Below are 24439 nucleotides of genomic sequence, written 5' to 3' on the forward strand. Positions count from 1 at the left end.
CCAGTCAAGCCTTCAGATAATGGCATTAGCCCTGGTTGACATCTTGACTGAATCTCATGAGTTCCGCACCCAACACCATCCAGCTAAGGTTCTCCCAGACTCCTGCCCCCCATAAACTGTCTGACACAATATTTATTGTTTCAATTGTCATGCTTTAGGATGATTTGTTACACAGACAGAAAACTAATACAGGGAGCAATGTAAACCGAGCCATGTCTTAGGAAGGTAAATCTACACCGGAGGCAAGAGAGACAAGAAGCAAGGAAATCTTTAGGAAGCGAATCCAATGGCCCAGTCAAGAGGACATGAAGAGTCTATGCATAAAGGAAAGGACTAATGAGAAACATAGAGGAAAGAAATACGAAAGGCACAGGGAAGAAGGGAGGACAGTTCTACAATCTCAAGCCTGGAGATGCAAGAAAAGGGCGGTGTCCTTACAGGAACAGGGACCCATGGAGAAGCCAATGGCTGGAAGAGAAACAGCAACATTATAGGAACATTCTAAGGTGAGCGATCTCATTTGTTTTCCACAGTTAAGAAAAGGGCAGTGATAGGGTTGATGTCATAGAGCCAAGACTCAAATCCAGTTTATCTTGTGTCAAGTCCAGCAGTCTTTGCTTTTGGACACAGAGAGTTTCGAGTCTAGTGGATGATGTCCAGCAGGGAGTTAAACATTTGAACCTAAAACTCTAGGACAGAGAACAGTGTTAAAGACAGTTTTGTTTTGTTTTTACAGTCATCTAGGAAGATGGTTACTGAAGCTACAATAAGAAATTGCAGACAGAGAGAGAGAAACGAGGGGAGAAGAGGAGAGGGGGAGAGAGAGAACAGAGCATAAAAATGGTAGAAAATGGAGCATGGACAACGCAGCCCGTTAAGATCACCTTTCAACGATGAGTTTGGTCAGAATGGGGTCTTCATACTGAGTGCCATCTTCGTTCTGCTGCTTCTCATCTCTAGACTCCCTTTTGGATCCCAGTTCATTGAGCATCATTTCCAATGGTGGGACAGTGCTTGAGGACATTTCTTGTCTAGCAGCATTGCCATCTTGTTTGAGAAGCTCTGGATAATCAGAGAGAGATGTGGGAGAGCGGACAGGCTTATCCCCTTTTTTGTCTTTTTTCTTTTCTTTTCCCATTGCCTTTAGAAGAACTATAGTTTACTTTATACATGTATCAAATGATTCCTTTGCTTGAGATCTGCTTGTTTCAAGGCACTGATGAGTTTTATCTGAAAAATAAGAGTTATGTCTCTAAATACTTGAGGGTTTCACTTGTAAAGTTTAGCTTTGCAACCCAATGCCATTATTTTTCTCCTAAAGCCTGAAAAGTTAGAAGTAAGAAGCATCACCAGTTTATAAAAATAAGTCTCAATATTGCATTGGTTGTTCCTAAAATTTTTAAAATCGGAAACACCATCTACCATTTCTTTTCAAATAGTGTTCTGGTAAGAAGGATAATCCTGTCCGTGAAAAATGGCTACTTACTCCCTAAGGTCTTACCTGCTGGCAGTTCCTACTTTAAAAGCCTGACTCCTAATATGTCACTAGGGCTAAGTGCCGGACCCAGAGCTGGACCCAGGCCCCTCACTGCCCTTGACCTGTATGCTCTTGAGCAAGTTCCTTGATGTCCTTCTACTTCAGGTATCAAATAGGAATAATAGTACCTTGTTTCCTTATAAGAATTAAATAAATTGATGCACAAAACATTTCTAATGTGCGGAATACAGCACATAATAATGGAGTGATTATTTGATGTCACTTTCCTGTTTTTGAACTTGAAATCATCAGCTGCCTACTCCCTAGGTGAGCACTACCATTAACCGAGTGCCAGACAAGAAACTATGCCAATCATTTGTCCAAGGTCAGAGCCGAGGGCCAGGGCTCCAAAGCCACAGCTTCCATGGCCCTCTAAAACTGGCCCCACTGAAAGCATTCCAGCCCATCAAGCAAGACGCTCAGATGTGTCCTGGAGTGTAAGGCAAGCTCCCTGTTCACATGCCCATGCCCGGAGGGTGCAGAGGGCGCCCCACGCCCTCTTCTGCTTGGATGGCATCCTCTGGACACCCCACCTGCCAGCTCAACCCCTCCTCTAGGCTTTGCCCTCAGGAACATGGTCCTGCTTCTCTGTTCCTTCAAAACCCCATCACTCCCGCCCCCGCCCACCACTGTCTGTGGGAGGAGCAAGCTGCTCTCTTCTAAACTCCAGCTGGTGCTGGCTTTTCTGGTCCAGCATCAGTGAAATCCGAACTACAAGTAAGGCAAATTTCGTTTCTCATGGCATGTTTCCTATTAGTTTTTGTGTGTTTTCTGTCCTCCCTGGCTTGACACCGTATTCTCATGACTGTTTATTCTTTCCTGAGGCAGCACAAAAGGGGTGTGCATTCTGAGCCTGGGGGTCCCGGTACTTTCTGCCCCTCCCTAAGGCCCTGCTCGCCCACCATGCACCTGCTCGGGTCCTAGGAGGCTCGGCTGCTTGGCAGAGGAAGGGCGGGTCTTGTTCCTCACGTGCGTCGCAGCTCACGCAGGACAACCGGCATGGGGCTCTGGGACCTCACGCGTGGTGCTTAGCTGGCTCCAGACACCGGGTGGGCTAAGCCAGGTCCAAACGAGGTGTTGCGGGCCCAGCGCGTCCTGACCCGCTCGGTCTCCAGGCAACCGCGGGCCCCGCCCCTCCCTTAAAAGGGCTGCCAGGTCGGAGAAGCTGCTGTGCAGCGGGCTCAAGGCCCTTAATTCAGAGGGTCAGGTGGAAATCTGGGGCTGGACGCACCGGACCTGGGTTTCCCCAGCTCTGCCATTTGTCGCGTGGCCTCTCAGCCGTTAACTTCACCGTAACACAGGAATGATTAGTTCAGTCAGTTTTCCATCGCCTCTGTAAACAAACTACCCCAAATTTCCTCAGTGGCTTAATGCAACAACATAAAGCTGTCATCCTAGGGTTCTGTAAGTTAGGAGTCCAGTTCCTTCTAGCAGCTCCTGGGGAGAATCTATTCCCTTGCTTTTTTCAGCTTCTAAAGGCGGCCTCCTCCAACCTTGGAAATCAGTAACATTGCCGTTTCTGGTCCAACTGGGGGAGGTTCCCCAGGTTTAAGACATCACAGGATAGATTGGGCCCTCTCCGCCAATCCAGGGTACTCTCCCCATTTCATGGCCCTCCCCTTAGTCACATCTGCAGAGCTCCTTGGCTGTTTAGGTCACATTTTCAAGGGTTCTGGGATTAGGTGACAGCCATCATTGGGGGACCTACCAGAAACCCCCATTTGCAGAGTTCTTGCAAATATTCAATGAAGCCCTGCAGACAGCCCACTAGCATAGTGCTTGACACAAGAAATGGTAATAATTACTTGACTGTCATGTTACAGCTAAGGAATTCCAAGTGCGTGAATGGAGGACGTCTCTCCCCAGACGGAGGTGGCCTACCCCTGCCACTGTACCACCCAACACTCAGACTCCAGAGGGCATATTCACTTGCATTTTTGGCAGCATTCAAATGGGACAAGATACCATGAGAAACTATTTGATAAAACACACAGGAATTCTTCTACCTCCGGCACCACTCAGAGCCAGTAACTAGACTATCTCGCAGTTACCAAGGAACTGCACACCAAGGAAACCACATCACAGCATTACAGTTACAGACGAATCCGAACCTTTTATTTCCCCTTGCCTGCAACAGCGCCTTGCTGCCCCGGCTGCCCCAGGGAACGTTTAAAGTTGTGACCCCAGCACACTGGTCGTTTCCTTCCAGCCAGGCCGAGAATCCCTGTTGGGTTTTCTGGATTATTCCTTTTCTTTACATTTAATGTGTATCAGGGTTGAGAACCACTAACACTAAAGAACCACATTTTAAATTTATGAAATGAAACATTATGAATTTAATCATCGTTATGGACTTAAGAGTTGCAGCCTAAAATATGCTGGGCCAGAGCAGCGGCCCCAGTAACTTCCAAAGTGCTCTTCCTATTTTTATAAAATCTGCTCTTGCTTCTATACACACACACACACACACACACACACACACACACACACACACACACACTCAAATGCAGAACAAGAAATACTGCAAGCAATGCTCCCTCTGGTTCAAGAAGGTTCTAAAGACCACTTCTAAATGGCTCTGGGAATTTTTTTTTTTTTTTAAGGAGCAGGTTAGTTTTGAAGCAAACAAACAAAAATGCTAAAACCTTGCCCTTTCGAAACAGAAAAACCTGCAATAAAAATTATAGTTCTGTAACATGAGAAATGTCGTCAGTTTTGAGAAATGATATCCAGATTAGCAATGTGTCTCATGGTCGGCCTTCCGTGAGGACAGTTCCAGGGATGGTCCATCTCACCCATATGGGTGATGAGTTTCTTCATCTCACTTGTGTTAAGAGCAGTTCCGATCATCACCTGAGTATGAGACAGAACGGTTTCAAGTTTGACAGAAGAACGGTAACTCTTCAGATGTCTTTTTCTCTAAAACAAGGCCGGGCGAGATTACACCTGAAAAACAACGTTCCCTGAAAAAACTTCCTCCAAAGAACCCTGCCTTCCAGTATCTTAGCCTCCACCTTTCTGACATCCAGGCCCTCCTTGGCTCCTTCACGGCAGCACACCTTTTCTAAAGATGTCAGCCGTACCTGTCCAGAAGCCAACCAGCCAGGCAGCTCCAGCATATCTCCATCCCAGCCGCCCTGACTTCTCACCTGGGCAACTACAACGGCCTCCGGCTGACCTCCCTGCTTCATCACCCACCCTCATTCCCCCCCACACACACACACCTGGTCTGCACTCAGCAGCCAGTGATTCCTTATAAAGGGATATCAGACCACGTAGCTCCTCTTCACGGCCCTCCCCTCTCACCTGGATAAAAACGCAAGTGCATCACCTGATTTGGCCCTCACTGGCCCTTGTGCCCACACCTGCACGCGCTCCCTTCCTTCCCCCACTCCAGACACAATGGTACCCCCCTTTCCTCTTGTACAAGTACATAAAGCAAGCACCTGCCTCAGAACCTTGGGACTGGCTGTGCCCTCGACCCGGGAGACTCTCCTCCAACATTTGCTCGTCTCACTCCTCCTCTCCCTTTAGGCTTCTGCTCAAGTGGTCCTGGCTCCTCTCAGTGGAAGAGCTCTCCTTGTCTATTCCCCTGCAGCTCTCGCCCTGCTTTTTTTCCATACTACACATCACTATCTGACCTATACGTGGAAATGAGCAGACACCACAGCAAACAGAAACTGAGGCCCTGAGAAGCAGAGAGGTGGTGAGAGGCGACAAGCCTGAACTTAACCGTCACCTTCTTTCTTCCGCATGCCAGTCCTCATGTGCCTTGTACCTCTGCGCCCCCCAGGACCTGGAAGAGGACAGGCCACACAGCAGCGGCCAAGGACTAGCTGCTGAATAAGTGAAGGAACGATGTCCCGGCCCTTCATATGGGCCAGGTGATACAGACCCACTTACTCTGCTGGGACATCAGGCTAATGACCAACCATTGCTACCACTTTGCAGCACCCATCTGAGCTGTGAAATAATTCACAGTGCTTCACCCTGTGACGTGCTTGCTGACCGAAGGACTGCGTGACCTGGTGCGGTGTTGCTTAGAGTAGGCAGCAGCAAATCTTTATCTGCTAACGTCATTACCCATAAGGTCCACAGACGATCAATGTGCATGAAGCTACCTGCTCTGGGATCAATGGAAGACCTCGAAGAGGAAGTAGAGAGAGCAGTAATTATGGGCCAGAGGTCAAAGGTAACACAGACTGCTGATACTGACAGAGTGATGAGGCCCTACACACACAATGACCGCCGGCAATCGCTGCCACATTTGACAATACTGACTGGTCAGGTGCAGAACTGATGACTTCTGGGGACCACAAGCTGACCGTCAGGTCCCGGCCGAGGAGCTTCCTTTACTTACAGACTTTCGACAGGCTCTGGAAGCGAACATCTGCCTGACGCGGGAAGGCCGGCACATAACCCCAGGGCTGTCACTTAGCATAAAGATCAGTTCATCTATGTCCTGGGGTCCAAAGGTCCAGCTTTTACTCGTTGGCAAGGAAATCAATTTAGCCCTTTCAGTGACTGGAGCTAAAAGAATAAAATTTGGAGAAAATTCTACTATTTGAAAAATGCATTTCGTTGGAGTGCCCCTTGTCGTGAAGATTTGAAAGAGAGGGCAGATGCAGAATGCTTGTTTGGGGAAACCATCTTCATCTCATATAAAACAGATTCATCTACGTGACCTCAGAGATTATTCCCAGCGCGGGAAGGACACAATTCTACAGTCCTTACTGATAACTTACCACTTTCATCGATAACAAAATCAAAGCCATTCTTTCTGAATATTTCCAGATTTTCTATCAGAACAGCTTCATTGACGGCAGTTAAGTTTAGAGTCTGAGGTCTGAAAAGCAGAGAAGAGATTCAAGCCATATCTTGAAATCAAACAGTTAGCTATAAAGCAAAAATGAAGTTAAAACAATACTATGATTCCTTGAATTCATTTCAAAAAGCAACATGAATAACAACACTTTACTGAGCCATGTGCCTTTCCTGTCACACAACTTTCTGAGAATTTCCTTTTAATTGAATTGTTTCAAGTTAAAGTTGCGACAAAAGGAGTTTGCTTTTCCTCAATCTGCCGTCCCACCCCAAGGACCCAGTCTTTTTTTTGAATCTTCTCCTTAAAGATAATAATGTAACATAAAGATGCTATTTTTCTGCCTCACAATAAAGACAATTTGAAAAGTTGCCTTAGGTCATTATAGGCATTTAAAAGCAGAATAGATAGCATTTGTTTTGCCATCCTGCACCTCCCTCTGCCTGCATTATTGATGTGTCCAACCGGCCACCCAGCCATCTTGCCTCCTGGTTTACTGACTGCTGAATAAGGCAGACACTGCTAAAGGAGGAGTCGGAATGGTGAGCACACAGGCCGGTCTCCGCCCTCATGGACTACTGTCTAGTGGAGAAGGAAGGCACTGATCACACAGATGAATGACAAGCACTAACTACACTAAGACTCGGGAAGAAGAGACACGCAGTGCCATAGCGGCAGAGAGCAAGTGAGACTGGACCTGGGGAGGGGGGTCAGGGAAGATTTCTCTGAGGAAACTTTACGAGGCAGCTTATTAAATATCTTTACTATTACCACTTCCTCCTACTGAAAATAAACATCATGAATGCATTCCAGGGGAAGTATTCAGTAGCCGAGGTATATCGGCCCAGCTGAGAGTGTTTCATGGGACATCTCTTCATCCTGGGATCTATTTCTGCTGGGAACTGAGTTTATTTCTCTATGTAGTTTAATCTCCCCAATGAAAATCCATGACCTCTTCTAACTTTGCTTAAGAAGAGGCTTCTGGTTTACTCGCTATACCATCACACTGCCTGTGGCAAAGGAGAGAGAAATACCCAAATCTGCAGGGACTACTCACTGGACGTGTTCTATCGCTGAGGGCTGCCGCAGGCAGTGCTGTCTTTCCAGACACATGAATTCTACGTACTATAACTAGATGTACCACGGACGATACGTTGCCCTTCATCAAAAGGATTTTCTGGCCAACCAGTGATCAACATTTTTTGATAGCTAAAAAAGTTTGATACTTCAGGAACACAGCTATGTGACCTTGAGCAAGTTACTGAACCTCACTGAATGTGCCTGTTTTATCACCAGTGAAATGCTGATGGTAACAGTAACTACCTCATAGGTTTGTGAGAATTAAATGAATACATGTATCATGTTTCCCTGAAAATAAGACCCAGCCGGACAATCAGCTCTAATGCGTTTTTTGGAGCAAAAATTAATTATAAGACTCAGTATTACATTATATCACCCAGTCTTATGTAAGACACAGTACATATTATATTATGTTATGTTATGTTATATTATATTATATTCCAGGTCTTACATTAAAATAAGACTGCGTTTCATATTAATTTTTGCTCCAAAAGACCCATTAGAGCTGATGGTCCAGCCAGGTCTTATTTTCCGGGAAACACGGTATATTGCTTCAACAGTGCCTGGCACATTGTAAGCACTAAGTGGCAGGTATGACAATTATTATGTAAAAAGTATAAAAATCTGCTGTAGGGATGCTTATGGCAAAAGCATATATACCGGGGGGTGCCAAAAAAATGTACACAAGTGGACAACGTTGCTCAAGCAGTAACTCGCCGTAATCAGAAGTGTCTGGATGCTCATGGTAACCACTTTAAGCCCTCTTGTCATTGCAGAAGTCAAACATGACTTGTATTCATCTTTTGTTATCAGTATATATTGAATATTACAATTCTAATAGTTTTCCTTCCTTAAAATGTGTATAATTTTTTTGGCACCCTCTGTATATAGACACACATGTAAGCTGTTAGATCTTAAATTTGGGGGGTGAAACGACAGTGGAAATTGCAAGCACTGAGATGAACTTACGCTATAAGCCTCTGCCCCTGGAGAACAGTGTGCTGCTGTAACATCTCAAAGTTGTACTTCTCGTCCGTGGCGTGCTGGTCCACTATGAAGATATCCGCGTCCAGTTTAGTGATTATAAATCCCAAGTTAAACTGGCCAATGATTTCCATCTCTGCAAACATCGTTTTACTGCATGTAGAAAATGTGAATTATGAGATAGTTTAAAAGATTATTTTTCTGATGAAAAATTTCAAGCACCATAATAACAGGTCATCAATAAATGTTTGCTGAATTAAAATCTCTATTGCAAAAAAATTAGTTAACTTCACTCACTGAGAGGGTTAAAAGAATCCAAAGATGAAGGATAACCAGCTTTGGTTTTGGGGTACCTTACGTGTCTTTCCCAACCAAGCACATACTTTCTATGACTGTGTGTGAGTGTGTGGTGTGTCTGATGGAAACTGGCTCTTTTCACTGGATCTAAGTTCACGGTCCCCAGGTCACATCCAAAAGTTCACTTCCATTAATTACACTTTTTCAAGGAAATGTTTCCTGAAGACCTTTCTCAATGTGATTGGGGCACTGTGAATATCAAAGGACTTATATAATACTCACTGTTGAAGAATTTATAATCTATATTAAGCAAAGGCTGTGTGGTCCAGACTACAAGTGAAAGTTCAATGTAATTACCAAGGCGCACTGCGTACAGGACACAGCACATTTCAGTAAATGGCGAGACGAAGTTTAAAAAGATAAAAGTTAAGTATTTCAAAAGAATTCAACATTTTAGTAAGTCACAATGTTGTACATGATTATTGTGAAAAAAGGTGGCAGTGTTTTCTACTACCTGTATTAATCTTTTTCTTTAAACTGACCTCCTTTTTCACTTAGCCTTATCCTATGCAATCTTGTAATCACGGGTTTGACTGTGTGTTATAATTTTTCCTAATACATCTTAAAACGAAAAATGGGAAAACAGCAACATCCACCAAACCTGCCATGAATTCCTGGCAGGGAAAAGTCACCATGGGCTGACAACCTTCAGGAAGAGGCATGAAATCAAGAAGAAGGCATCGATTCATTTGCACTGATGGAAAGGAAATGCTAAGAAAATCCAAGGGAAAAAAATTTTTGAAATGTTTCAGGCAGCAGAACAGCATGTTAAGAGTTCTTTAAAGGCAATGTGAGAGGCGATGAAAAGAAGTTGGTGAATGGAGAAAACCTTGCCAAGAGTGCATTGGTACGGCTAATGACCAATTTGTGGAGTCAAAGCTGACTCCAAATTTACAGTCTTCAACGGGGAACAATGGGAGGGAGAAAACAGGGAGGGAAAGAAGCACGGGAAGGTCTGCCGTTCTGGGACATGTCAAGTCCGTGGAGCTGGGAGACCCCAGGTGAGGCCAGACCCTGTGCCCAGGCACAGCCACACCGGCCCCAAGCCCTGGCATGTGGCCACAGCAGAGCAAACGACCCCCGGAGGTGCCTAGCGGAGCGGGGAGGGTCAGCCCTTGGCTCTCACAGCAGCTCACCCAAGCGAACAGAAATACTCTTAAGGAAAACCTTTACCTTATCTCTTTTCTTAGTTCATCTTCTGCTGCCTCATTTTCTCCTGGGCAAATCTTTGCCCTGAACTTCCTATACTTCTGTTCCCCTTCTCTTTGCTGTTCTTGGTACCATAACTGCTTTATTCGTTTCTCCAAAGAACTCATAGAAAAGTCAACAGGCACTATTTTCCTATTAATTTTAATAGCGACATCAACCTGAGACACTGCCCCATTCTGAGTGTTAACCCACTCTTGAGGGAGGTCAGAATTTAAAGGCATTCCTTCTTTTTTAAAACGCTTGCTTTTTGAGGCTGAGAGATCAGTTGGCTGGGGCAAAACTCTAAATGTATGTCCTCTATTATCTTCTTGGTCTACACCACATTTCGTGTCTGAAAAACGGTGGTCAGTTTCAGGTAACTTCTCATGAGACTCCACGTTTTCTTGTGAAAACCTGTCTTCTGGGGAGCTTGCTGCACAGTCACTGCTGGAGTGAGTGCCCACTTCTGGGGTGCTCAACCCTTCCTCTGAGCTGGCTGGAGTGCTGCTGTACCCCGAATGCTTCTCCACCTCCACTCTGCCCTCATCCGACCTCACTACCTCTTCTGGACGGCCCAACGAGCCTGGGCCACAGATGGGCTTCTGGGGGCGGAAGGGGTCTGAAGGGCTGGGAGGTAGCACGTCGCTTTTCTGTCTCGGGGAAACCCGTCTCAGCTCAGCAGACTTCAGGCCCCGAGGCTTCTTCTCTTCTGTGTGACTCAGAGAAAAGGCCTCTCTCAGTCTCGAAATGGTCACGGCCCTTTTCTCTTCTCCTCGAGTCCTGAACAAAGAGGGATTGCCCTCCTTCTCTGGCAGAGGCTTTTCCACTTCTGCCGAAGGCATTTTTATGAAGTGACCTAAGTAGATATGACAGAGGAGAGTATCAGGGACTGTCCTGAGACGGAATAAGAGGATGCTTTGACGTGAACAGGCACTTCACAAAAGAGGAGATCCAAAGGGCTAATCAAACATATGGAAACTGTTCTACATTCATCAGAAAGGGATGCAGATTAAAACCGCACTATGAGGCCAAGATACACTCGCCAGAACTGGTAGAATTAAACAAACCACAAATGTTCACAAGGATAAGGATCAAACAGAAAGCTTAAATACTACCGGTGGGAGTGAGACTGGTACAGCCACTTTGTAAAACTCTGGGAGAATCTCCTAAATCTAAATATAAGCATGCCTGCGACCCAGAATCACATGTCCTATCAGAAATGTCTACCTATGTTCACCAAAGTCATGGATGGGGACGTCCACGACAACTTTATTTGTTATAGCCAATACTGGAAATAACGAACTGTCCCCAAATCAACCGCGGTATTTAAATGTCATAGAATACTGTACAGCAGTGAGAACGAATGAATAAATGAATTGCCACATGTGAGACTTGGATGAATCTCACAAATAAAATATTGAGAGAGGAAAACAAATCACAAAAACGTACAGACTAGATGGCTTCAAATTAAAAACAGATCAGGGGCAGCCAGATGGCTCAGTTGGTCAGAGCGCGAGCTCTGAACAACAGGGCCGCCAGTTCGATTCCCACATGGGCCAGTGAGCTATGCCCTCCACAACTAGATTGAAGACAACGAGCTGCTGCTGAGCTTCTGGAGGGGCGGCCGATGGCTCAGTTGGTTAGAGTGTGAGATCTCAACAACAAGGTTGCCGGTTCAATTCCCACATGGGATGGTGGGCTGCACCCCCCGCAACTAAGATTGAAAACGGAGACTGGACTTGGAGCTGAGCTGCGCCCTCCACAACTAGATTGAAGGACGACTTGGAGCTGAGGGGCCCTGGAGAAACGCACTGTCCCCCAACATTGCCCAATAAAATTAAAAAAAAAAAGATAAACAGATCAAACAATTCTATGGTGTTAGAAGTCAGGAAAATGGAGACCACTGGAGTTACTGTATGAAAAGGGGGACCAGGGGCTCTGTGGTGCTAGTTCTTGACCTCGGGGCTGACACACTTATAAGCCATATGCATCTGGTGGATGGGTGTGTGTGTGTGTGTGTGTGTGTGTGTGTGCGTGTGTGTGTGTGTTGTTATACTTCAATAGAATGGCTAAAGGAAGAGCACAAGACCCACACATGTCGAGCAGTTTCTTTACGGGGCAGTGCCTCTGGCACAGCGCCTGTGAGTGAGCTCAGAGACGCCAGCACGGGCCATGCCACAAAGACGTGAGGCTACCTACCATCGTTCCCCCACCCCCCACATATACATCCATGACATCCCGCGCAGATAAGAGCTGCGAAAGATGTAGGCCCTGCCACGCCGAAGTCAGAAAGTCAGCCACATTCACATGGGTGTTTGCGAGCTCCTCTCCTACCACTTAGGAGTGCACCCCAGCCCTCGGGAGCTTTGTGTCCCCACCATGTCCTGATTATCAAAACCGCCCAACGTGGCTCTCTACGAGAGCCGAGAGCTGACCCTGCTGTCTTCCAAATCGTTGCCTCCTGACTCTTGGGCTGTTAGAAATGTCAGGACAGAGCCGCTCTGCATTCCACCCCTCCTCTCAATCCCAGGTTTAAAGCTCCTGGCACCCTGTTTACAAAGCCTCACCCCACAGCAATTTCCTCTCGCTGGGAGCAATACGCATGTGTCACCCTGGCTTTCCACCGACCTTGCATTTCAGCTTCCTCAGCAGCTGGTCTTTTCCCATCTCTGAGGACACAATGATGGGCACTGACCACCTCCATCACTACCCAGACAGACATGGAGGTCGGGAGCAGGTTGCCTTAAAAATAGCATCCACCCCAAGGAGTGGATCAACCCTAGTCACCATACAAGAACACACGTGACTAATTTTCCCATCATGACCACTGGCTATAATATGATTTATCTCCACCCATCAGATGGCATAATGGCCAACCCTCTCCTCTGCCATGGGAGACAGCTGGGGCTCAACTCTGGCCCCTCTCCCAGATATCCCGGAGGACTTGTTTTGGACGAATAAGAATAAAACTAACGACTTCAGTAAATGGCTGATACGTGATGACCTGGTAAATATGGACTGCGCATATCACCACAGATGTCAGATCAGCTTTGTGGCAACTCTCATTACAACATGACACGCGGTGAAGAATGCACAGGGCTGACTAAGGGCACACGGCAGAGCCACGGCCTCCAAAAATTCCCTCCTCCATAAAAGCAATCGGAAAACTGGCAAGAGTTGTCAAAATCAACTTTTTCAGAACTCTTGACATGAACAAGAGGCTTGCAGCAATCGGTGAGTGTTGGTAAGAACACATCCCTGTGTACTGAATGTGTTTGCGCATGTCTCGTTTTAAACAGATTACCTCAAATCTTCAGTGTGGTACATCCTTACTATCCAGAAGAGACTTTACTTCATGTCAAAAACACTAAGGACAGGATCACAGTGTTTGAGAAGCTGTTTACATACCTGTACTTTTCTTACCTTCAATATCTAACAGTGGCTGCTGACTGACATTAAGTTTGTTGGCATCGTTATCGAACATTCCCATCAAAGACGTCTTTAAAACTGCCAACAAAAGTTTCTCCTCTTGTAGTAAAATTTGCCTTTTATCCGGAGTAACATTTATATCAACACATTCTAAGGCAAAAGAGAAAGGACACTTATTGTGTTTAACTTCACCTTTGACGACAGAAATTTCCCTACCTATTTTATTCACTGGTACTTACAAAAAGTACTATGAAAACCATTACAGTGTCGAGATTATTATTCATAAACTGTAAAATACCCTCTTTTAAATAAATAAGGAAAAGATGAACAATACTTTAAACAGATAAAATATGTGAGAATTTGAATGGGTAGATTACAAAAGAAAAAAGCAAATAAATACATGAAAATGTATAATAAAACTGCAAACTAAAATAAGATGTAATTTTATCACTTAATGAATTTGGTTAAAAATGATAATACCAAGTAATTTGTTGGTAGATGTGTAAATTGGTATAACATGATCATACTCACTGATTCAGTGATTCTAATTCTAGGAATTTATCTTAAGGAAATAATCAAAGATATAGATAATGATTTAATGATAAGAACAGTATTTAAATTTCCAAAAATTGAACACAACTTAAATGGCTAAAAGTAAAGAAGTTTCAAATTAAGATACATCCATACATCGAAGTATAATGAAACATACAATGGAGAAAAGACAGCCTCTTCCATAAATGGTGCTGGGAGAATTGGATAGCCACGTGCAAAAGAATGAAACTGGACTGCTATGGTCCAGTTTGGTCACTATGTACCAAAATTAATTCAAAATAGATCAAAGACTTAAGCATAAGACCTGACACAATAAGCTGCATAGAAGAAAACATAGGTACTAAACTTATGGACCTTGGGTTCAAAGAGCATTTTATGAATTTGACTCCAAAGGCAATGGAAGTAAAAGCTAAAATAAACAAATGGGACTATATGAAACTTAAAAGCTTCTGCACAGCAAAAGAAACCATCGACAAAATAAAGAGGCAACCAACTGAATGGGAGAAGGTTTTTGCAAACAGTGCCTCCGATAAAGGGATAATAGCCAAAATATACAAGGAACTCATGAAACTCAACAACAAAAAACAAACAACCCAATTGAAAAATGGGCAGAGGACCTGAAGAGACATTTCTCCAAAGAGGACATACAAACGGCAAATAGACATGAAAAAATGCTCAACATCAGTAATCAGAGAAATGCAAATAAAAACCACAATGAGATATCACCTCTCCCCAGTCAGAATGGCTATCATCAACAAGACAAATAGTAACAAGTGTTGGAGAGGCCGTGGAGAAAAAGGAACCCTCCTACACTGTTGGTGGGAATGCAGACTGGTGCAGCCGCTATGGAAGGCAGTGTGGAGGTTCCTCAGAAAATTACGAATAGAATTACCATATGACCCAGCAATCCCTCTCCTGGGTATCTACCCAAAAAATCTGAAAACATTTATACATAAAGACACATGTGCTCCAATGTTCATTGCAGCTTTGTTTACGGTGGCCAAGACATGGAAACAACCAAAATGTCCTTCGATAGATGAATGGATAAAGAAGTTGTGGTATATATACACAATGGAATACTATTCGCCGGTAAGAAAAGATGATATAGGAACATTTGTGACAACATGGATGGATATTGAGAGTGTAATGCTAAATGAAATAAGTCAGACAGAAAAAGCAGAGAACCATATGATTTCACTGACATGTGGTATATAAACCAAAAACAACAAAAGAACCAGACAAACAAATGAGAAACAAAAACTCATAGACACAGACAATAGTTTAGTGGTTACCAGAGGGTAAGGGGTGTGGGGGGAGGGAGATGAGGGTAAGGGGGATCAAATATATGGTGATGGAAGGAGAACTGACTCTGGGTGGTGAACACTCCATGGGATTTATAGATGATGTAATACAGAATTGTACACCTGGAATCTGTAATTTTACTAACAATTGTCACCCCAATAAATTTAAAAAAAAAAAGAAAAGAAATATAATGAACACAGCAATTGAACTCATGTTTCTTAATAATTTCTAATGACATGGAAAAGAAAATGTTCATGTCTAAGGAAAAAGAGTATTATACAAAATTACCCCAAATTATTTTCTCACCCCAAAGGACATAGGTGTGTATGTATGTATGTGTGTATGTGTGTGTGTGTGTATAATATATATTATATATACATATTACATGTATTATACATAACATATATCATATATAACATGTTATATATGTTATATATAATATGCATATATTTCATTATATATTTTAAAGGTGTGCACATATGTATTTCTAAGTGCCTAGAAAAAATATTGGATAACAATAAACCAGAATTTTTACAGTCAGAAGAAAAATATGAATAATTTTCAAAACCAGGAAGAACATTCAGTCACTTTCTCCCTTAGAGGCCATGAAAAAGTCCCATTTTTCTAATAATACAATTAACATAGTTTCAAGTAAAAAGCAGGAAAATCTGTATAAAAAAATGAAAGTCTGTAAAAAGAAAATACATCACCATTAATTGCTACTACAAAACTCTCTTTCCAGTCATATCAGAGCTTTATAATTTTATTTTGTTGTTTTAGGAATAAGTCACCAATTTTACTGAAATCTCAGTGGAACTTACCTGAATCAACAGAAATGTTAAGAACAACAAATGGGTATTGGTGTCGATTATACATGTGATAGACCTCGTTTACAAGCCTGGAAACCTATATACAAAACAAAGATTAGAAAGAATACGTGTTCCCTTCCCCCAGTGTTCTAATAACATGCTATTCTAACCGTAAAGAAGGGATAAATTTATAACAGCTTTATTGAGGTATAATTGCCCTACAATAAATTACACATATATAAAGTACACAATGTGTAAGATTACAATCAAGATCAGTAAGATTACAATCAAGAGAATGAATATGTCCATCACCCAAAAAAGTTTCCTTGTGCCCCTCAAAGGGACACTTTTAATCACAGAATCCTAAAACTGAATCTTTTTCCCATCTAAAGATGCTCTTGAAGAGATGCCAAATGATGTAGGTACAGTTTAAATACTCATAAAACACATTCAAATGTACGTAGAAATGTATTTATATGACTTTATAATGAGATTATTAAATGGCATTGGAGATAAACCATAAAATCACACTAATTAAAATATAGGTTAACAATTTAGAGGTTGAACTGTATCTGATAGAAGTAATTTTAACGTATCACTGGAAAAAATTACTGAGGTACAATATTGCTGAAGGTACAAAGTCAAAACTGAACCACTAAAACCCCATGTAACCCTATCAAGATGATCAGTTTCAGTTTGAGGCAGAAGAAATCTGGGCCCTTATTTTCCTGGAAAACGGACAGAAGGAAGAGAAAATACAGAAGTATATGTGTGTCTATACTAAAAGACTAGACGATGGTGAATGTTTTGAAATGTTTACTCTCTTCAAATAGTGTTAATTTTTATGATAATAAATATATTGGTTATTAACGTGTATGTACACACACACACACACACACACACAATTGAAACAAGGATACAGTAGACTTTTATAAATCCCTACAATAAGCTGTTTCTAAATCAAAGTCCTAAGTTCCATGTAAATTGCCTGTGTCAGAAAACACTATTAAAAACATTTTAGATACCTTTGCTGGGTCACAAGGCCGTCGATTGATAAAGAAAAACTGTCTGTCTGTTGAACTCCTTCCAACACCGTGAGTACAATGAGAAATGAAACCTGAGATACTGTTCAGTGTTAACAAGGGCAGGGATCCAGAGTGAAAAGGATTAGAAACACATAGCATGTGGCACATTATTTAAAAAAAAAGAAATGAAAACAAACACCTGGTGATGTGCTGATAAATACTAACATTTCAGTTAGTGTGCACCTGTGTTCCATTCCATGAATCATAAAAAGAACACAGACCTAAAGTGCCTGTGGAGCAAATCCACCCTGGGGAAATGCCATGGATTCAAAATGATTTGCTTCAGCTCTTCTCTCACCTTCCCTGTTAAATCCTTGGCCTCCAGGAAAGGCGTGGGTCTCACCCCAAACTCACAGTCTAGAACCATTGTGCTGTCCTCTCCAGCTGTCCAGGATATCCAACCAACTACTGGTCATCAGGATCTTTCCCACATTCCCTGTCCATTGAGAATCTGTTCTCAGTTAGCAAACCTGAGTCCGATCAGGTGTTGGTAAAGTGCTTATTCTACCTCAAGGTTCTCTGTTTCCATAAGAATGATACCTTAGCATAAAAAAATGAATCCCCATCTTTAGTTTCAGACATAAGCCAAAGGCAAGTGGAGGCAGGGTAAGCAGTATGGACCATCCCAGGCCCAATCCCACTTATGGAAAATGTCTATTTTTGTTACACTAAAAGTAATGACACTGGACTGGACTTAGGGTAAGACATGAATTAAAGGAAACACAGCCTCTGCTGGTCTCCACCAGATGCCAGTAGTGTGAAACATTATACTTAAAATAATTTTTTAAAGTTATTCTAATTGTTCACTAAACAGAGCCTTTACTATAAAGACTAATTCAATAGAAAACCCCCTAAAATGCACCAGTTACGCAGAATTAAGTAACTGACTCCTTTATATAAATCCTCTTTCTCAGCCTAATATTGCCTACAGGCTTATAAATGGAACTAAGAAACTAAAAGCCTTAAGTCACTATCTTTAAAAAAAAAAGACTCAAGAAAAACATGTTTAATTCTCATTTTCCTGGCAGCAATCTACTCACCGAAACAGATTATGAAGAGAATCAGAGCAGCTCAGCCCGAACTCTTCACAGACACTGTCACTAGGGGGCAGCTGAACAAAAGGAATGAGGCTTTGCAACTAAAAAGAAACCAAGATTCAGTTACTTACTAACAGAGACAGAGTGGACCTAATCTCAGAAGGAAAGATACAATGAGGGTTTTTGTGTGTTTTCTTTCCCAGTCAGCTAGTCACATTAACAACAGAAAGAATTTTGGCAACTGCTTTTTGCAGCACTATAATAATTTTGATTTTTCATTAGAAAGATGAAACACTTGAGCGCCTACTTATCCACAATCAATATATAGCTCACAATACTTTATACTTTTTTCAGACAGAGTAAAAGTATCATTTTATTCTTGGAAAGAATAAAATAAAAATGTCCAGCTCTCAACACTGATTTTTATGATGGGCACCTAATAAAAAAATCAATTCTTGGTTTTTATTTTCCATTCTACTGGAAAGGACAATGGAAACCTGCCATAACCACTAGAGCAATAAAATGTTTTTAGATAACCAGTCGCCACTACCTGTTTCTGCCCAAACACAGAGCCAATGTTTTCCTTTATGCTGGAGCTTCCGCTCGTGCCAACCACAAGCTGTCGTTTTCCTTGTCCAACCTGATTGGTGCAACTTACACGGATGCCTACAGAAATGATACAGTACGCATGGAAGACCTGGACCATTTTGGCGTACTCCTGTTTAAAATACACAAATGCAAGACTCAACATTACTTAATCTTACAAGAATTACGTGATTCAAGTTATAACATCCACTGCAAGCTTCTCATGTCATCTCACAATTAAGGCAAATTATTCCTGACAGAATGACCGTGAATCGCATCTCCCTACATGGTATAAAAGGGAACTCAGAGGCTTAGGTCCTTAATCCCAATCTCCCACTGCTATAAAAATCAAAAGCTCATTCCCTTTGACATTGTAATCCTTCCTCCAGACACATATCGTTGTGGCCCAAGCAATCAAAGATATATCACCAAAATATTCACTGAGACAATCTGTAATTGTGAAAAATCAGCCACCTCAACAAGGAGTTAATTAATTGTGGTATACATTCAATGGCAGAATGACAAAGAATCATACAATGGCAGAATGACAAAGAATACATACATACAATGGCAGAATGACAAAGAATAACATATCTACAATATACTATATAAAAAGTAAAGTCATAGAACAGCATATATAATACGATCCTAATTGTTAAAAAAATAGAAACATGCATAAACATTAGATATACCTGTATGTATACATTTAAATTCTAAAGGATATAAAACTAACTCTGGGAGGTAGGCAGAGACAATAACATTCTATGATATACATTCTACATTACTTAAGTATTTAATATTCTGTATTACTTGATTTTGTCACATTAATTATCTTGAAATTATTTTCAATATTTATAAATACATGAAACCACGAGGGGTCTGAAAAGACATCAAACTGTTAACAATGGTCATCTATGGCAAGTACAAGTTCTTTGTTCCTATATTTTTTGAGGCACTAGTTTTTTACCATAAGATATAAAATAATAATATTAAATTTTCTCTGTACAAAAAAAATTAATTTTTAAATAAAAAAGAAAACTTAAAAATTTGAAGTTTTTTTCTGTATGTATTTTAATTTAATCAAGTTATAAATGGCACAAATTGCTCTACAAGAAAGTTTTTGCTGCATGTTTTTGGCTGCATATGCCTAAGTAACTTTTTTGATTAAAAGAAAATACATGTACAAAACAGAAAAGCACAAGAAGCATATTCATGTATCTAATCTTGCAGCCTTTTTTCTATGCACATTTAGGCCAGTTGCTTTGTTTTTACAAAATACACACACATATGCATACATATACAGTTTATAACTGCTTCTTAAACACAATTTTATCATACATTTAGCTATTTCATTTTCATTCAAATTCCTAAAAGTTGTAATAATTCATTTTTCAGAAAACAGAGAAAAATGATCTCATTAAAAATATACAAAACTGTTATTTCTTAAAGGATTCATGTCCCATATCCCTAAAGGATTCATGTCCCAGAATACCTAAATAACATGATCTGATAATTCTTTTCAAGAAAAGAAAAGGATAAATCATCCTCAAGTTAAGCCTTTGAGGGGAAGCAGCAAACCGAGCACGTCTCAAACACTTAAGGGGAGAGAATCCAGTGGAGTAACCTGCTCTGGTAGCCCCTTCACAGCACATGGACATCACACTCTCAGTGCTCTCAGAAGCTGAGATCCGAATTCACCGTACCTTTTTTTTTTTTTAAATAAATTTTATTGGGGAACAGTGTGTTTCTCCAGGGCCCATTAGCTCCAAGTCATTGTCCTTCAATCTAGTTGTGAAGGGTGAAGCTCACTGACCCATGTGGGAATTGAACTGGCAACCTTGTTGTTCAGAGCTCAGGCTCTAACCAACTGAGCCATCCACCACCCCTTCACCGTACCTTTTTAATATTCCTTTGAAACTCCTTGTGGCGCACAGGTAGCCTATAAAATAACTGGTGCACGCTGACCGTTGTTCCTCTGGGCCGTGGGCAGGGGCTTTTCTGGATGATTTTCCCATTGTGATCAAACACCAGTCGAGTCCCAACCTTCGCAGACGAGTGGCAAGTAGAAATAGTGACATCACTGGAAGAGAATGGCGGGCACGGCATGGTCAGTGAGACACTAATGGGTGCTGGACATCACACGCTTACTTTCTCACCTCCGTTCTCTCAAAACTCTCATAAGAGATGATGATCCATCTGAGATCAGCAAGACAGTTCAAACAGGTGAGTCGTCATCATAAAATCTAAGGTTTGACCCCTAATAGACTGCAAGCAAGAGCGTTCTGGAAATGCTTTGCTTTGACAAAAGCTTTGATATGTGTTTTTTTGGTTGAACTGCAAAACAATAAAAGATCTGAAAACTTACATTCTTGAATAAAGACTTATTTCTCAGTTTTATTACTAGTGTTATAACAAAATTTTTAAAAAGGATCCAAAAGATATTACAGTTCAAATATATAAGTAGTTATTTATAAAAATTTAGACTCTCTTATGTAATTAAATAAGTGCTTCGGTTAAATTTTTTCCCTAAACATTGAAATAAATTAAAACCAATAGCATCTATAATTTCCTATCTACATATTAAAACAGAGAAGTTACTGCTTTAATAAGGGTAACAATTGTTTTACAATACTATTTGCTTCATTTCATTCATTCACTGCTTACGTTTCAGAGGCTTTACCACTTAGATCGGTAATAAGATAATAAAATAGAATGCACAAGTGACATGTGAGAAGCATTCGGATAGACAAGTGTAAACAATGATTCTAATCATACTGCTTAATTTTCAGAGAGATTTTTAGAAGGAGTCAAGTTAGTAGAGAAAAATATTGCATCACCTCAGTGCACAAAGTGAGCTCAGAGCTTCCCCCCGAAAGCCAAAAGTTTCAACCTGAGTTAGGTCAGCAAACTCTTGAATCTTAGAAGTGTGATGTTTCAGAGCTGAAAGAGAGGTGTAAAGTAAGGCCCAGGATATCTCAAGTGCTATTGCAATGAATATACATAATACCTACCAAAGTAACTGGTTTTGAAAAGCTGTTTTTGTGTTTACTCAAAATTTTGAGATATTTTGCCCAAACATTTAATAATGGGATGAGAAAAATTCGACTTACTTAAGCCTTCAAAGTTTTCTTCTTCTACCCCACATCCATTGTCTGAAACTTCAATGAGATCCACCCCATAGTCTTTAAGCCTCAGATCTAAAAAGTTTAAAATATTTATTTCTCAAAGAACTGATCCACATAAAAGCCTTTTTACACTGAAGTATTTATAACTCACATAATGCAAATTTGAGTCTTAACTGTATTTATTTAAATGCACTATTGTTTTATTTTTTTTATTTCTTAAAGTCCTTCTTGGCTATTTACTAGCCCTAATAAAATAGTTTTGTTTTTACTTCCTTTCTTTCAAAAGAACAATTTTAACATAGTCATTACAGAGAACAGGCTCTGGATCAGACTTCCTGGGATCATATTTTACTAGCTTTATAACCTCAAAAAAAGTAAATTCCCTGTGCCTTAATTTCCTCATTTGTAAAATAAAGATAATTAATAACAACAGTAATAATTCCTATCGCCTAACATTATTCTGCAGATTAAATAAAGTATCCCATCTATAGTTCTTAGCACAATGCCTGCCTAGCACATAGTAAGAACAAAATAAGTTAACTGCTATTATTATTACTACCTAGCTAAGTACTAGGCACGTAATTTATTTTATTAATAAATAATTTTAATAACTCAATTTAAGTTAAAAAAATTTCTCAGTATACTAACACTTGTTTTTTTACAGTAGCAAATGTTTCTTGAGTAAAATAGCATAAACTGATTATTTCTTGTGGCCTAAGTCTCCCAAACTTACCAATATTAGTGGCACCGGCATCCACACTATTTTCTACCAACTCTTTCACAGCAGAGCTTAGACTCAGCACCACTTGTCCAGAACAAATCTGATGGACCGATCTCCCATCAATAGGTTTGATGGACTTAGCAAGATCTGTACTAAAGAAACCAGTTACAAGAAACAAAGCAAGTGTGTATTTAATTACTTTCATCCTGGTTTTAACTGTGGGAAACGATTCATTTCTGTTAACAGTCAATGGGCCTAATGTGTTCATTTATTATAATAAGCATACACATTTATTATATTTATAAATATTAAATGTTGTTTTACATTTCTTAAATATCTGTCAAAAAAATCTTCTGAATACATACTTTGAATGCAATAGATATTTTAAAAATCTAATTATACTGGGGTCTACCTGGAGGAGACACATGAACCCCTCAAACTGTGGGTCAATAATATTGCAACAATGGCATCTTTTTTCTTAAAAAGCAGCATTTCTCACAGAATTTGACAACCAAGAGCTTGCTAAGAAATACACAGTGTTTATGTCGGTCAAAACAATCTCAGAAACTGGGTACCAGTTGTGTATTCCCACAGTTGCCTTTGACTCCCCATTCCAACTCCAGGCTGCCAGCCGCTGCCTCAGCAAAGGGCCTCAGAGTTTGAGCTGCTTTAAAACAGTTTTCCAACCAGTTTGTCTCCACTTTCTCCCTACTCCAATCCATGCGCTATGCTGTCAATTACTTTAGAAATCACAAATCTGGTCAATTACTTTTTCTGCTGAAAAACTTATTAGCATCCCACTGTCTGCTATGTGCAGTTTACAATCTAGTCATAATTGGACCCAATCTACTGTATTTCCTAATGCTCTCTAATCCTCCCTTCGAGAATTGCCCTACCAGTCGTAGCAAACACTGTTCCCTGAAAACCACAAGCTCTCTTAGCCACTGCACCTTGTCTATTAGGTCTATCTAGTCCAGCTGCTCCCCTCTCCCTCTCTGCCTGGCAAACCCCTGCTCACCCCAAGACAGCATTCCGTATGTCCATCAATTTAGCAATTGCTAGGAGATGATTTAATTGATAACTTGGGTGTAACAGAACACAGAGCCACAGGCTACAGATCCACTTCTAACATTTATTTTGAGGGATGGGGATAAACCATTTAAACAGAGCGAATCTGGGTTCAGGAATCCGACGCAGAATGCAGCCGAGCCAGCGGCAGATTCGCTACCCCGAATTCCGTGGAGCTTACTGGCCAGGCATCGCCTACTCAAGGAGATGCAGAAGTACTCCATTTTTTAAAAACTGGGGCTATGCCAATTAGCATGTGCCCTGAAGCCTCTCCAAAATGACCTTTTTTTTTCCCAAAAAAAAAAGAGAAAAAAAGGGTAAAAAGTAAATGAATTCAGTCTACTGGGATGTCATGCCCGGCTTTAGTTCCATGGTCCGGGCACCGCCTGCCTGGGAGCGGGCCGAATCCCCCGCCCACCCTGACCTCACAGCGCACCCAAAGCGGCAGTGGGTCGGGAGAGCATTGAGGAGCCCACTCCGGGCCTGCGCGCCGCGGTCACTTCCTCCAACTTTGCACGGCTCTGGAACGCCGTGCGCCTACAGGGCGACCGCGAGGGGCGACCAGACCGCAAGCACCGCTCACCTCGGGCCCTGGGCTGGCTCCATGGATCCAGAGCGTAACCCTCCTCAGGATGCGCAACAGCTCCCGCCGCAGCTCCCACGGCTGCCCCGCCTCCCGGCCGCCCATTGGCTGTTTCTGCAACTGTGTCTCGCCCCTTCCGGACGGGGCGGAAAAACGATTCCCCTAGTTCCTCCTG

The 24439-nt window shown here is 41.7% G+C and overlaps 2 protein-coding genes across 2 annotated transcripts in view; both read right to left on the bottom strand.

The window, feature by feature from the left end:
• RSPH10B (radial spoke head 10 homolog B) overlaps nt 1–2650 on the bottom strand; it is a 33708-nt gene extending 31058 nt beyond the window's left edge. The window contains exons 1-2 of the mRNA XM_081035272.1: nt 2447–2650; nt 885–1230 (exon numbers count right to left, since the gene is read on the bottom strand). Of these exons, the coding sequence (XP_080891398.1) occupies nt 885–1138 (254 nt within the window). The 5' untranslated portion in view covers nt 1139–1230; nt 2447–2650. The remainder of the gene's footprint in view (nt 1–884; nt 1231–2446) is intronic.
• Nucleotides 2623–24369, bottom strand: PMS2 (PMS1 homolog 2, mismatch repair system component; the record flags this gene model as incomplete). Its single annotated transcript, XM_081035271.1, is given in 16 exon segments — nt 2623–4390; nt 5898–6067; nt 6283–6383; nt 8409–8576; nt 9954–10824; nt 13392–13547; nt 16073–16157; nt 17086–17185; nt 18186–18283; nt 18733–18900; nt 20664–20847; nt 21605–21707; nt 21878–21964; nt 22626–22760; nt 24265–24312; nt 24315–24369. Coding segments are annotated over 16 exon segments (2673 nt in total). The 3' UTR covers nt 2623–4246.
• Nucleotides 24370–24439: the final 70 nt, after the last annotated feature.

Source organism: Rhinolophus hipposideros (genome assembly GCF_964194185.1).
Source record: "Rhinolophus hipposideros genome assembly, chromosome: 23".
NCBI classification, from domain to species: domain Eukaryota; kingdom Metazoa; phylum Chordata; class Mammalia; order Chiroptera; family Rhinolophidae; genus Rhinolophus; species Rhinolophus hipposideros.